We start from the raw sequence: 15,202 nt of genomic DNA, 5'->3' as shown, positions 1-15,202 counted from the left end.
GTTATTTTAACATCCCATGTGCATGAGGCCTAAAGGGAAGCATTTTTCTTGATTTCAGGCATTTTTTTTCCAACACAAAAGTGCTTGAAAAACTCCAGGCGCTATTTTTAATTCTATAGCGCCTGCAAAACGCTCCAGTGTGAAAGGGGTCTTAGGGATGTGCTTTGCAGGGACACAGAATCCATCACATCCCTGCTGTCAGGACGGAGCTCTCCTTTGTTTTAGGCAGAGCTCCATCCCGTGTCTCTCCACAATGATATTCGGGTGCCGATGGACATTCATTGCCCGGCACCCGCTGATAGGCATCTGCTGTGACTAATCACAGCAAAAGCGGCGTGCCCCAACATCCAGAAGTGCATAATCACACATATATATATATATACACACACGTGAATGCGCAGAACAGCTGCTCTGTAGCAGTAAATTTGCTATGGGGCAGTAGTCAAGTGGTTATCAATGCGACAGTTCTGCAACAGTCATCCGAAGTTGCATCAAAGTCGCAATGTAAGTTGCACGACTTTTGACTCACACAACTGTGAATGGAGCCTTATTATAACTGGAGAGTGCAAAATCTGTTACAGCTCTGCACGGTAGCCAATCAGCTTCTAACTTCAGCTTGTTCATTTAAGTTTTGACAAAGAAATCTGGAAGCTGATTGGTTTCTATTAAGAGCTGCACCAGATTTTGCACTCTCCAGTTTTAGCAAATCTCCCCCATAGTGAGATACTCCCAAAGGAAAAAATCACATCTAAAGGGATGCAGACCCTGCCACTTTCCTCATTAGGGCCCTGCAAGTGCAGCAGCTGATTGGTAATTATGAAATCGCTCACCATACAGGCTCACTGAGAAACAAACCGCTATTTCTTCAGAATAACAAAATGAAGGAATCTGCAAAAAAGTTTAATAAAATCCCTGCAATGTGCATAGATCACCCAGAGGGGAATGTTTTTTTTGCCCCCCCCCCCCAAACAAAAGTGGAGTTACCCTTTAACTATTGCCACCGACATTATCTTTTAATAAAATGTATTGTAACCAGTATACACCAGTATTGGTACATCTATACCAGGGGTGGGCAACTGTGGCCCTCCAGCTGTTGCAGGACTACAAGTCAAATTACGGTGCTTAAAAATCTCCATAGGCAACGCTTTTTTTTTTTTTTACAGGTTACCTGTTTAGAAGTACAGAGGAGGTGTAGGGCTAGAATTATTGCTCTCACTATAACGATCGTGGGGAGACCTCACATGTGTGGTGTGAACACCATTTACATATGCACGCCTGACCTAAGTATGCGTTCGCTTCTGCGCACAGAGGGGTGGAGGTGCTTTAAAAAATAAAATTTCTTATTTATTTTATTTTTCCACCGTCCCTTTAATTTAAAAAAAAAAATTTTTTGATCACTTTACTTCCTATCACAAGAAATGTAAACCTCCCTTGTACTGTATACTGATGCCCACCGTTACTTCATGTTTGGCAAGGCGGATGTCCTAAAAGATGAGAGAAGATGTTATCAACCCCGTGTCACCCGGTGCGCCACTCAGGCCCACGAGACGCACCGAAGGAAGGCCCAGAGACACGGTTCCCCCCACACACTCGTGACGCCTCAAAAGTCCCCCATGGGACCAAGATATTTTTTTTTCAAAGTTTTTTTTGCAAAGGTCCTGTTGGCCTATTTGTTGCTTCTTTTCACGGACCAAGAAGACCCCCACTCAGAGTTCTAGAGGGGCGATTCCTCTTGTTTATTGCTGATCACGGAACAACAACTGAACTCCGACATGCTCAATGGGTATTTTTTTCCCCTTTACACGTACAATGGTATGGTGAATATATAAGCTATATGGGGGGGAGATTAGGCCCTCTTCCGAAAGCTATTTGTCTTTCAGATATTTCACGATAACGTGTCATGGCTAGATCTCATGTAGTGCTTAGTTGGAATGTACGGGGCCTGGGTAACAGAGAGAAAAGGTTGGCTGTGACACGTGGCTGAGCGCTTACGGTCCTCCATACTATGTCTACAAGAAACGCATATGTATACTGATCAGTCTGTACTATTCTCAGCTCGTATGTTTAGCCAACAGTTTCATTCTACTTATTCCTCGTTCTCTCGGGGAGTTAGTATAGGATCCCCTTTACTTGCACACTGTCAGTAATAGATGACAACGGGGCGTATACTGTTGTTTGATGCAACCTGGAGGGACTAGAATGTATCTTAGCCAATGTATACATACCCCCCCCCCCTTCTCCGCAGAAGTCCTTCAGATTTTGGCAGGTTTTCTGGCCCACCATCCTAATGCTTTCATTGTGGGAGACTTTAACCACTTCAGCCCTGGAAGATTTTACCCCCCCCTTCCTGACCAGAGCACTTTTTTGCAATTTGGCACTGCGTTGCTTTTACTGACAATTGCGCAGTCGTGCGACGTTGCACCCAAACAAAATTGACGTCCCCCCCCCACAAATAGAGCTTTCTTTTGGTGGTATTTGACCACCTCTGCGGTTTTTATTTTTTGCGCTATAAACAAAAAAAAAGAGCGACAATTTTGAAAAAAAACACATATTTTAAAACTTTTTGCTATAATAAATATCCCCCAAAAATATATAAAAAAACAATTTTTTTTTCTTAGTTTAGGCTGATATTTATTCTTTTACATATTTTTGGTAAAAAAAAAAAAAAATTGCAATAAGCTTATATTGAGTGGTTTGCGCAAAAGTTATAGCGCCTACAAAATAGGGGATAGTTTTATGGCATTTTTATTTATTTTTTTTATTATTAATGGCGGCGATCTGTGATTTTTATCTGTGACATTATGGCGGACAAATTGGACACTTTTGACACTATTTTGGGACCATTGGCTTTTATACAGCGATCAGTGATATAAAAATGCACTGATTACTATGTAAATGACACTGACAGGTAAGGGGTTAAACACTAAGGGGCGATGAAGAGGTTAAGTGTGTCCAAGGGAGTGATTCTAACTGGGGGGGGGGGCTTCAAGTCACATGACAGCGATCACTGCTCTCGATGACAGGGAGCAGTGATCTCTGTCATGACACAAGCCAGAACGGGGAAATGCCTTGTTTACATGACACGATTGCTGGGAGACCGGTGGACATAGAGTCCGGCAGGCGCAGTCACGCTGTATGCGGGCGGGCGCGCGCCTCCTACCCCCGCCTCTTAAAGGGGACGTACAGGGTACGCCCATTTGCCCACCGCTGCCATTGTGCCGACGTATATCGGCGTGCAGCGGTCGGCAAGTGGTTAATAATTACTTAAACTTCCAGCTAGATAAACTTATGATGGCTCGCCCCAGCCGACTAAAGGCGGCCGACACTGTTTGCCAACCTTACAGCGGAGATGGGACTTCATGATGTCTGGCGTCTAAAAAAAACCTCAAGCTAAGACTCTGCCTCACTAAGAGGCCTCTCCAGAATTGACCTTGGTCTTTGCAATGAGGGAATGCTGTCATTTATTGCTGATGCTCAGTATGAACCGAGGACGGTCCCTGACCACTCTCCACACTGGGCTAAGATAACTACCTCTGGCCCTTGCAAAAGGAAACACTGGAAAATAAATCCATCCCGGCTCTCCTTGTTCCCTACACCAGACCCAGTATCTACCGCTCTTGCGGATTTTATTACCATTAATAAAAACAAAGCGTCCTCAGGTATGTGCTGGGACGCCCTTAATGCCTTTCTCAGAGGCCAGCTCATCAAAACAATTTCCTCCATCAAGACCAAGACCAAGGCCTGGGAGCTATCTGTCCTACAGGAACTGAGAGAGGCGGAGTCAGGGTTCACTGCAAACCCAACTGACCATACTAAACGGAGGTGGTCAGAAGCACAAAGGTTGGCCAACCAAATGACATTAACGAAAGCAGAAGACAAACGTTTTTTTTTGCAGCAGAAATACTATAAGGAGGGTGAGAATACCGGACACATGTTGGCCATGATGGCTAAGTTCAGTAGAGGCCCCTCCTTCATAGCTGCTGTCCAGGATGCCCGGGCCAGGTGGTGACTTCTCACCCAGAGGTGATGATGACATTCCTAGCATTCTATGTAGACGTGTACTCCTCTAAGGTCTCCTCTGCTCCCACTACTATCCGAGGACTTCCTCTCCGATAGTACTCTGCCGCGACTTGCTCCGTCTGATAGGGACATGTTAAATGCCCCTCTCACAACTGACGAATTACTGGAGGCTCTGGCCCTTTCCCCTCCTGGAAAATCTCCAGGGACGGATGGGCTGCCGGCAGAGGTTTACAAAAAGTATGCTGACACTTTGCTACCACAACTAAAGCAGACTTTAACGGAGGCCCTAGAACAAGGTCAATCGCCTCCATCTATGACGAAGTCTACTATAATTCTGATACCTAAGCCAGGCAAAGACCCACCTCCTTCCAGACTTCTACAGGCCCATTTCACTGTTAACCGACGGACGTGAAACTTCTGGCCAGAGTATTGGCCACTTTTTTTTTTTTTTTGCTAGAAAATTACTTAGAACCCCCAAACATTATATATATTTTTTTCAGACACCCTAGAGAATAAAATGGCAGTTGTTGCAATACTTTGTCACACCGTATTTGCACAATTTTTTGGGAGAAAATACACTTTTCTGAATTAAAAAATAAGACAACCGTAAAGTTAGCCCAATTTTTTTATATATATATATATATATATATATATATATATATATATATATATATATATTGTGAAAGATAATGTTACGCTGAGTAAATTGATTTACAGCATGTCATGTCTCAAAATTGCGCCCGCTCATGGAATTGTGACAAACTTTGACCCTTAAAAATCTCCATAGGCGACATTTAAAAATTTCTACAGGTTACCAGTTTTGAGTTACAGAGGAGGTCTAGGGCTAGAATTATTACTCTCACTCTAATGATTGCGGCGATACCTCACATGTGTGGTTTGAACACCGTTTTCACATGTGGGTTTGACTTACGTATGTATTCGCTTCTGCGCGTGGGACGGGGCGCTTTATGTTTTTGGTTTTTTTTTTTTTTTTTTTTTTTCAATGTCCTTTTAAAAAAAAAGAAAATTTTGGGTCACTTTTATTCCTGTAAACATCCCTTGTAATAGAAAACAAGCGTGACGGGACCTCTTAAATATGAGATCTGGGGTCAGACCTCACATCTCACATTTACACTCAAATGCAATAAAAAAAAATTAAATGTCCTATTTTTTTTGCAAATAATTTTTTTTTACCCTTTAAGACAATTGGGCGGAAGTGAAGTTTGATGTCGCTTCCGCCATCCAATGGTGTGGGGCCCATCTTACCCCCACTCGGCATCCAGCCTGTGAGCGGAGAGGACCCGATCGTTTCCGCTGTTACCGACGGCTCCGGTAATTGGCGGTGGGGGGGGGGTGACCCCAATAAAAGTGATCTTGCAGCGAATACGCCGCTGAGATCCTTTTTTTTAAATCTGAAAGCGGACCGCCCGATGTTGAAGAGGATACAGCTAGCTGCTGCCATAACAATGGTATTCCACTTCAAACAGCTGACGTACAACTGCGATGGGCGGTCCTTAAGTAGTTAATCTCCTCTGTGACCAGCCGGCTGCACCATCGGATCGTTTCTTGGGCACGCCAGTGAGAATGGTAAGCCTGAGAAACACCGGCGGGAGGGGGGTGGGGGCGACGACATTCCCTCCCGCTGCTTCTGAAAGTGATCCGGTGGCTAATGAGCCGCTTGGACAGCTTTTATGAGAGAGCTAATCGCCGGCTGAAAAAAAAAAAATACAGAGGTTAAGGCTGATATCTTCAGCCATATCCCTGGTAAACCACTTGCAAAACGCTATATATATATATATATATATATATATATATATGTGTGTGTGTGTATATGTATGTATGTATGTGTATGTATATATATATATATATATATATATATATATATATATATATATATATATATATATAAATGTATGTATGTATTGCGTTTGGCAAGTGCTTATACTACCGACACCATACATAGTACGTCTCTGACTTGGGGAGGTTTTACACACTCCTGGTGGCTGCACCTGCTGGAAGAGTGTGGTGTAAATCTGACAAACCAACTATTGGCTTGGAAGCAATCCAGCAGCTGTGCAGTTGTCAGATCACCCCCCCCCCCCCCAAGAATGCCCCGCCATGTTTCCTGGCTCCACGCTCCCAGAGACCAGTGTGGCAGATGCCATCGTTCGCTGATCTCCCCTTCTTGCTAATGACCCCCCGAAGCGATAAGTATAATGTCACTTCAGAATCCTGGGCAGGACAGAAGCTAATGGAGTGTGATCTGCCCTCCATTCATTTCATTGGAGGACAAGTGAGACCCTGATGGCTCAATAAAGAGATATAAAGAAAAAAATAACTGCGCTGTAAACTATTGATTCCTAAAAAAGCTGAAACTCTGCTGTGAGATATACAGAGAAAGAAAAAGGTGGTAATGTATAGAGCTGCACTCTCTAAACTAATATAGTGAAAATATATGACAGATATAAACCAATATGGTAATAACAAGTAAACCAGCGATGAGCAACCCGTATGTAGTAATAATGATAATCCATTACATAATCACATCATATACACCAGTGATAAAAAAAAAAATCCATATATATTGATAATATTAATCCACAGGAACTGGTATAGGCTGGAAGTAGGGCTGAAACAACTAATCGATTAATCGGCAACTAATCGATTATGAAATTAATCGATTACTATTTTCATAATCGATTAATCGGCCAGTAACATAATGGGGTTAAAAAAAAACTTACAATGAGCCCTTTATAGTACAAAAAGAGCAAATAATCGCTACTGTAAATATTACTTTCACAGTACACTAAAAAAAAAATTAACCCCTTACAGTAGTGATTATCTGCTTTTTTTTGTACTATAAAGGGCTAATTTTAGTTTTTTTCACCCCATTATGTTACTAAACGTCTTAGACCTGGTTCACATCTATGTGTTTTTTGGTGCTTTTTGCAGAATGCACTACAGTTCATTCACATGGTTTCCTATGGGACACGTTCACGCCAAATGGTGCTTTTTTGGTTCAATATACTTCAATAGAGAAGCTGCAGAAAAGCATGTCGTTTTTGCAGCAATTTGTGTTTTTTTAATCTGCCCAACAACAAATTGGCCAAAAAAATACAAAAACGCAAATCACAGCAAAATCACGTGCACAAAAATCAAAAATCAGAAACAGATGAAAAGCAAACTGCACAGGTGTGTACTGAGCCTTATGCTGGCCACACCGATCAATTTTCAGACGAGAATATTCAGACGAAAAATCTTTGTACATTCACTGAATGAAAGAACGAACGTTCTTAAAATGACATTTTTTTTTAAAGAAGACATTGTTTTTGTTTTTAATAAAAAAAATTTGATCACTAAGTGATGACATTTACCAGATTCACCCTTTAATAGTATATACAGTATATCTCCTCTAATAGTATATACAGTATATCTCCTCTTATAGTATATACAGTATATCTCCTCTAATAGTATATACAGTATATCTCCTCTAATAGTATATACAGTATATCTCCTCTAATAGTATATACAGTATATCTCCTCTAATAGTATATACAGTATATCTCCTCTAATAGTATATACAGTATATCTCCTCTAATAGTATATACAGTATATCTCCTCTAATAGTATATACAGTATATCTCCTCTAATAGTATATACAGTATATCTCCTCTAATAGTATATACAGTATATCTCCTCTAATAGTATATACAGTATATCTCTTCTGTCTGTTATTCTCAGAGTGGATTCGATATTTTGCTCCCTAACCATATAGTTGGTTATTTATATTTACCACTGCATAGAGATATTCTATGCGCATAGAATTCGGCGCATTCGGAGCTTGTGTGCCCCTTCGTCTGATATGTCCACGATCTTGTGAGTTAACATTGCTGCACTTAGATGGCGCTGCTCTCCTTTATATTTTACTGTCTACAGGCCCCTTGTAGCTTGTCATGAGCTGGAAGCCGTCCACAGTCAGTCTACCTGTGACCACCGACACACCTTGTGCTGCATTTGAACCATCATACATGGACTCCCTGTTATAGAGAGCTTTCCAATTAACCACTCTCTCTATCAAGCTGGCAGATCGCACATGAGCATATGAATATATTTTTTCTAGATTGCGCTTACCAACTTGCACAAGCTGAATCGCTTGTGGCTAATACTAGAACTGCATGATTAATCGTTAAAAAAATAAAATAAAATCGCAATCTCGATTCAACCCCCCCTCACGATCTCTATGCAGCATTTCCCCGATTCATTCGTGTAACAAGTGCAGAATTCTCTGCTCACTCAGCTGTCAAAAAAAAAAAAAAAAATGTCAGTCTGCCAAGTTTTTCACATTATTGTCAGTGCTGGGAGATAAGTATAAACATTGTAACATTTTGTTCTTTTTAGAAGATCAAAGGGATGAACTTCTGTCTGTAAATGAGGTCCGTTTAACCACTTCAGCCCCAGAAGGATTTACTCCCTTAATGAAAGGCCATTTTTTGCGATACGGCACTGCGTCGCTTTAACTGACAATTGCGTGGCAGCGCGACAATGTACCCAAATAAAATTTATGTCCTTTTTTTCCCCCACAAATAGTTTTTTTTTGGTGGTATTTGATCACCTCTGCGGTTTTTATTTTTTGCGTTATAAAAAAAAAAACAAGGGCGACAATTTTGAAAAAAACAATATTTTTTACTTTTTGCTACAAAAAATATCCTACAAAAAAACAAACACATTTCTTCATTAGTTTAGGCCAATATGTAGTCTGCTACATATTTTTGGCAAAAAAAATTGCAATAAGCGTATATTGATTGGTTTGCACTAAGCATTTTTATTATTATTTTTTTTTTTTTAACTAGTAATGGCAGTGATCAGCGATTTTTATCGGGACTGCGACATTGCGGCGGACAGATCGGACACTTTTGACACTTTTTTGGGACCATTGTCATTTATACAGCGATCAGAGCTAAAACTATCCACTGATTACTGTATAAATGTCACTGACAGGGAAGGGGTTAACACTAGGGGGCGACCAAGGGGTTAAATGTTCCCTAAAGAGGTGTTTCTAACTGTGGGGGGGAGGGGACTGACAGGAGGAGGAGAGAGATCGCTGTTCCTGATCACTAGGAACAGCAGATCTCTCTCTACTTCCATGACAGAATGGGGATCTGTCTGTTTATATTGACAAATTCCCTATTCTGGCTCACTGAGGAGCTCTCTGAGGCAATGTGTATCGGCTCAGGCGTCACGCCCCCTCCCCCCCATAGCTCTTAAAGCTGCCAACGTACAGCTACGGCGATTTGCGCAGCCGCGCCAACCTGCCGCAGTATAATGACGGCGGCTGGTCGGCAAGCAGTTAAAGACTAAACCTTTTTCTGACACTTGTTGCTTACAAGTTAAAAATCAGTATTTTTTGCTAGAAAATTACTTAGAACCCCCAAACATTATATGTATTTTTTTTTAGCAGAGACCCTAGAGAATAAAATGGCGGTTGTTGCAATATTTTATGTCACACTGTATTTACGCATTTTTTTTTTTGTAAAAAATACACTTCAATGAATTTAAAAAAAAAAAAACAAAAAACAGTAAAGTTATCCCAATTTTTTTTGTATAATGTGAAAGATGATGTTACGCGAATCGTGATCTTTATTCTAAGCAAAAAAAAATTGTGATTCTCATTTTAGCCACAATCGTGCAGCTCTAGCTATAATACCGTTTCCTCCAAGGATGGCGAGCAGGTGGCAGATCAGACCAGATGAGTTTTCATAACACACCGGCAAAGCGGATATTCATATCCTTCGACTTGGTTCAATGATCTTCCCTCAGGCACCGTGTTCATAGCAGTCTTACTGGGGCATGCATGCAGAGCTGGGGACGTGATGAACATAAATGTACACATAAGGGGGAACCTATAAACAATAACGTTGCTTACGCTACACATTACATATCACCTTTCTGTTTGATTACACACCTTTTATTAGACACAGTGATGTCATCACAAGGTCTCTGTGCTTCTCTGTGAAATGCTGGCAGATCATGGCTGGTGGAAGGGCCCTGGCCGGGTACTCTACCTATCTTCCTGAAAACATCACAGCACAAGAGCCCTCAGCTCTGATGTAAGCAGCAGGCCGGCTCTTGGGAGGAGTTGTGCAAATGTCAAAATACCTTGATGGATGGATGGATGTGAGCCTGGAGGAGTGGGAGTTCCCTTTGCATGCAGACCATCCTAGCTGACCTCCATGTGTAATGTTGAACCTTCATGATTGAAAGAACTGAAATCCAATGATGGCCAGGGACAGTTAGGGTTGTAGGGGGGGGGGGGGGGGGTTACATCTTCCAGCCGGGAAATGAGGTGGGAGAGGCTCACAGTGTGCAGTGAAATCAGAGTAAGCCATTTCAGTTCAGGAGAGGAGCCGGTACAAGGGACGGCAGGAGTTCAGCTTTCAAATGCTTTTCTTGAAAGCCCTTTAGTTCTTTAGACTGGAATAAAAAAAAAAAAAAAAAAAAAAGTAGCAAATGCTCTAAGGAAGGGGCCTCAAACTGGTGGTCCTCCAGCTGTTGCGGAACTACAAGTCCCATCATGGCTCTGCCTGAGGGAGTCATACTTGTAACTGTCAGCCTTGCAATGCCTCATGGGACTTGTAGTTTTGCAACAGCTGGAGGGCCACCAGTTTGAGGCCCCTGCTCTAAGGAAATATAATATACAATTGAAGGTTGATCCTTTACTCCTTTGTATTGTGTGTTGCAGTTGGTATGCATTGTCACCTGTTGACACAGCCAGGCGGATTGGGAGGCGGAGCGCATTCTGTGTGCAGCTGAAGCCATATTCGGTGTTCTGTGGGAGAGCCGATATCACCGGACAATGCCTGAGATCAAACTGAAGCATGTGGTCTCCTGCAGCAGTGCAGACACCGTGAGTATCCTTCTGAAATGTCATTTGGAGATTTAAAGTGGACCCCCCTCCCCTCCCATCCCATCCCCTCCCATCCCATCCCCTCCCATCCCCTTCCCTCCCCTCCCCTTTCCCTCCCCCTCCCCACCTCATACCTCCCCATCCTCATACCTAACATCCCCAGGTTCATGCAGGTTCATGCTGAGCTTTAAAATGGTTGTAAACTCTTACATATACCCAGTGAAATGACTACCCTCAGGTGTTACACAGGGATTAAACAAATTCTCCTACATAAGTTATACCAGTTTATCTGAGGTCTTCTCTACATCCGTTCCAAGTGCTGAATCTATATAGGTTGTCTGAGCTTTCAGAAAGCTGTGAGCTGAAATTACATTCTGCAGAGCTCAGTGAGGAGAGCTCTGAGAGCTGATTGGAGGAAAGAGACACATCCCATTTCACACAGCACACGGAAACAGAGCTGAGGCTGTCAATCGCAGGCTGCATGCTGGAGCTCCCTCCCCTGTCACCTTTTCTTTTAGGCTGGGTTCACATGGATGCTGGATGCGGCTCGCAGCAGGGGGTCCAGTGTGTCCCTGTTCTCTGTTTTAGGGACAAATCGGGGCCAAATTTTTGCCTGAATTTGAACCTGAAATGGAGCCAAAGACGCACCGGTAGGGTGACCACATTTCCAAACTGCCATTCAGGGACCCCCCCCCCCCCCCCCGCACCTGCCCCAAAAATATGGTTTTTGATACTTTTTTTGCCAATTTTTGGGGAAAAAAAAGCAAACAGTGGTAACCAGTTTAGACAGGTGGTATGGACAGCAGAACAGAGAGGGACACGGAGGAAGAACAGAGGGGGACAGCAGCAGAATGGATGGGGACAGCAGCAGAATGGAGAGGGGCAGCAGCAGAATGGAGAGGGGCAGCAGCAGAATGGAGAGGGGCAGCAGCAGAATGGAGAGGGGCAGCAGCAGAATGGAGAGGGACAGCAGCAGAATGGAGAGGGGCAGACAGCAACAGAATGGAGAGGGGCAGCAGCAGAATGGAGAGGGGCAGCAGCAGAATGGAGAGGGGCAGACAGCAGCAGAAAGGAGAGGGGCAGACAGCAACAGAATGGAGAGGGGCAGCAGCAGAATGGAGAGGGACAGCAGCAGAATGGAGAGGGGCAGACAGCAGCAGAATGGAAGGGGAGCATGCTCACTGTAACAAAGTGTGTGTGAGTGTAACACAGTACACTAACCTCCTGTCCTGGTCCTGGAAGTTTGTCAATGTCTGGCAATGCAGGCGGCAAACTTGCGGACCTCGTGGACGGGAGCCTGGAGGAGGACTCAGAATAGGCTCAGGCTGCTAAGGAGAGAAGTTGAATTGTTACTTCTCTGATCTGTGTGCGCTGCTGGCAAATGGCAATGTGCTGCTGCAGAGCAACAGAGAGCGGCTGCAGGCAGCGGGAGTAGTCGGCGGCGGCCCCGGCCGGGACTGGCACTGAGTCTGACTGGGCACAGGCTGGAGGATGATCCTTACCAGCAGTAAATGACTGTGGCTCAGGCTCTGTCTGGTCACTGGCGTGGTGTCACTCTGTGGCTGTGCTGGCTGCTTTCTCTTTCTCTGAGGCGTGCGCGATGCTCTCAGCCGTAGGGTGCGAGTGCACTGCCCACACTGACTGCCCACGTGTCAGCCCTCAGCCGACGTCACTGGTTGCTAGAAGCGGGGCGGCCCTAGCCTTGCAACCAGCCTATGATGACTCATGTGTGAGACTGTGTAGTAGTGTGTAATGTTTATAAGGGTGGCGGCGGAGTTGGCAAAGCGCACTGGTCTGGCGGTGTGGTTTTTTTTTTTTTTTTCATTCCAGGACACTGTATTGTCCCGGGACAAAAATAAGAAATCAGGGACAATCCCGGGCAATCCAGGACACGTGGGCACCCTACGCACAGGACTCCTGTGCAAGCCGCTCTGCAGACGCCCCGGAGATGTGTGAACCGGCTCCATAGAGAGCCAGTCACTATCTCCTGTCATACAATGTGGATGCAGGGAAACCCACATCCAATTCACACTAGTGTGAACCCGGTGTCCTGTCAAGAACTGTCCCCCATCGGATAGTGTCCGCCTTGTACTGCGCAGGCGCAGTGCTTGCACAGTAAAGAGGACAAAGGAGATGCCGAAAGTCTCTGAACATGAACAGCTGTTCATGAGCTGTACACGGCACCTGCGCAATTAGCACTACATTGTGCCACACACTCCCGCACGCTCCTGATGCTCGTACAACTCTGCAAGGGGCAGGTGTAGGGGCGGATGCATACAGAAGATGCGCCCATCAACATTAAACTACCCGCCCTTATCGGCTATGCCCATCATTGTAAAACTGCAAAGACGTGTAGTTTACACGCTTCTCAATATTACATCCGCCCTTTTGAGAAATCCTCCCTCCATCGTATGAGCTCTGGCCATCTTCTGTATGCATCCACCCCTACACCCGCCCCTTGCAGAGTTGCACGAGCATCGGGAGCGTGTGGCACAATGTAGTGTTAATTGCGCAGGCGCCGTGTACAGCTAATGAACAGCTGTTCTTGTTTGGAGACTTACGGCGTCTCCTTTGTCCTCCGTACTGCGCAAGCGCTGCGCCTGCGCAATACAGGGCGGACAATATCCGATGGGGGTCCTTTCTCGGCAGAACACCAGCCTTAGTGGAAGGAAAACTTCATGCTTATAGCAGAGGAACAGAGCAGACAGAAATGACACCTACAGGGTTGATTTACTAAAACTGAAGAGTGCAAAATCTGGTGCAGCTCTGCATAGAAACCAAATAAGCTTTCAGGTTATATTGCCAAAGCTTAATTGAACAAGCTGAAGTCAGAAGCTGATTGGCTACCGTGTACAGTTGCACCAGATTTTGCACTCTCCAGTTATAGTAAATCAAACCCATAGTGCTCTTAGTTGAGACAAGTACACACTACAGAGCAGGGGTAGGCAACCTTAAAGAGGTGGAGCTCTACCTGAACAACACGTTAGAAATCAAAGATCACCAGGCACAGTGTCGCCTCCTCACACCTAATTTAAATCTCTAATTGCGGTACTACCGTGACGCAAATGTGTGCATTGCACGGCAATCATGGGTTTAAATCAGGTGGTGAGAACAACACACACTCAAATCGCTTTTCAGAAGAGCAGTATTTTAATGAGCCCTTAGTTGCATTCAGCAGAGGCACCTTAGGGCTCATTCACACGTAAAGTTGGGGGTGGTAAAACAGCAGAATATAACAGAAATCTATGGCTAAGAACAGGAAAACTGCAGGTACACTACACTGCACCCGCGGTGTGGGTAAATTGCAGCACGTCAGTGTGAAAGCAGCTCTATACTATTATGCCCGAAGCAGCTCTTTACTATTATGCCCAGTGTATTGCTTCACACTGACATGAAGATCTCTTCTTTCCTGCTGCTGGCACCACTCTGGAGACCGTTAGTCGGGATAAGAGGTGGGGTGCAGTTGGTATCACTCCACACGGGACAGCAGCCGGCACCACAGAGGAGGCATCGGCTTAATTGGCTCTTGTTCCCTTTTAAAGCTCTAACTTTACAAGTAGTCCCTCTCTGCATTGCGCTCTGTTTGATGCTCTGGAATGGCAGGTCGGCAAACCCAGACTGGGATCTACCAGTCACCTGTCCGCGAACCACAGGTTGCTGACCCCCGCTATAGAGGGAGATGCATTGTTCATAAGTCTGAGGTTTAAGAGCACTTTAAACTGACAAAAGGCATTTGAAAAATAACAGATTTAAAGTGTATTTACATCTAATTTAATGTCTCACAACTGCCCCCTGGGAAGGCTACGTTACCAGTGGTTTCAAGGGAGATCACACATGAAAACTGGAGAAAAAACAAAACCTTTTCTGAATTCTCACAACATCTCATGGAAAAGGCCTTTTTTTCCCCAGAGATCTGGTGCTGATGTCATTAGTGGACCTCCACAAAATAAGAAAGGAGAATCCGGCCACCAAAGGCTGTTTTTTTTTTTTTTTAAATGGACACAGGGGTTTCTGTCACGCGGGGGAAACGGACCAATGAGACTGTGTAAAACCTAAGGGCCGTTCACACCGCCCTGGACAGCTGCCACACACTAAACTGCAGGATATTGGTGTGCAGTCGCTGTCCATTCTGACTGCAGTGAGCCGACGGTGGGGGTTGATGTGATGCACGTTTCAGCGTATTACACGGCTTCCTTTTTTCGAGTTTACAAAGGGACACTTCATTCTTGTCATTTTACAGCGGTGCGTTGTGCTGCTGTACAGTGACATGCAAGCCCA

At 44.4% G+C, this 15,202-nt stretch overlaps 1 protein-coding gene across 1 annotated transcript in view; it reads left to right on the top strand.

Annotated features, from left to right (window-relative positions):
* The window catches only part of XRCC1 (X-ray repair cross complementing 1), a 52,232-nt gene that overhangs the window by 3,160 nt on the left and 33,870 nt on the right, over positions 1-15,202 (top strand). The window contains exon 2 of the mRNA XM_073601964.1: positions 10,760-10,924. Coding sequence (XP_073458065.1) covers positions 10,874-10,924 — 51 coding nt within the window. The 5' untranslated portion in view covers positions 10,760-10,873. The remainder of the gene's footprint in view (positions 1-10,759; positions 10,925-15,202) is intronic.

This window comes from Aquarana catesbeiana, linkage group LG10, assembly GCF_042186555.1.
Source record: "Aquarana catesbeiana isolate 2022-GZ linkage group LG10, ASM4218655v1, whole genome shotgun sequence".
Classification (NCBI taxonomy): Eukaryota; Metazoa; Chordata; class Amphibia; order Anura; family Ranidae; genus Aquarana; species Aquarana catesbeiana.
Note: the sequence above shows the minus strand (reverse complement) of the source record. Positions and strands in the feature narration are given on the sequence as shown.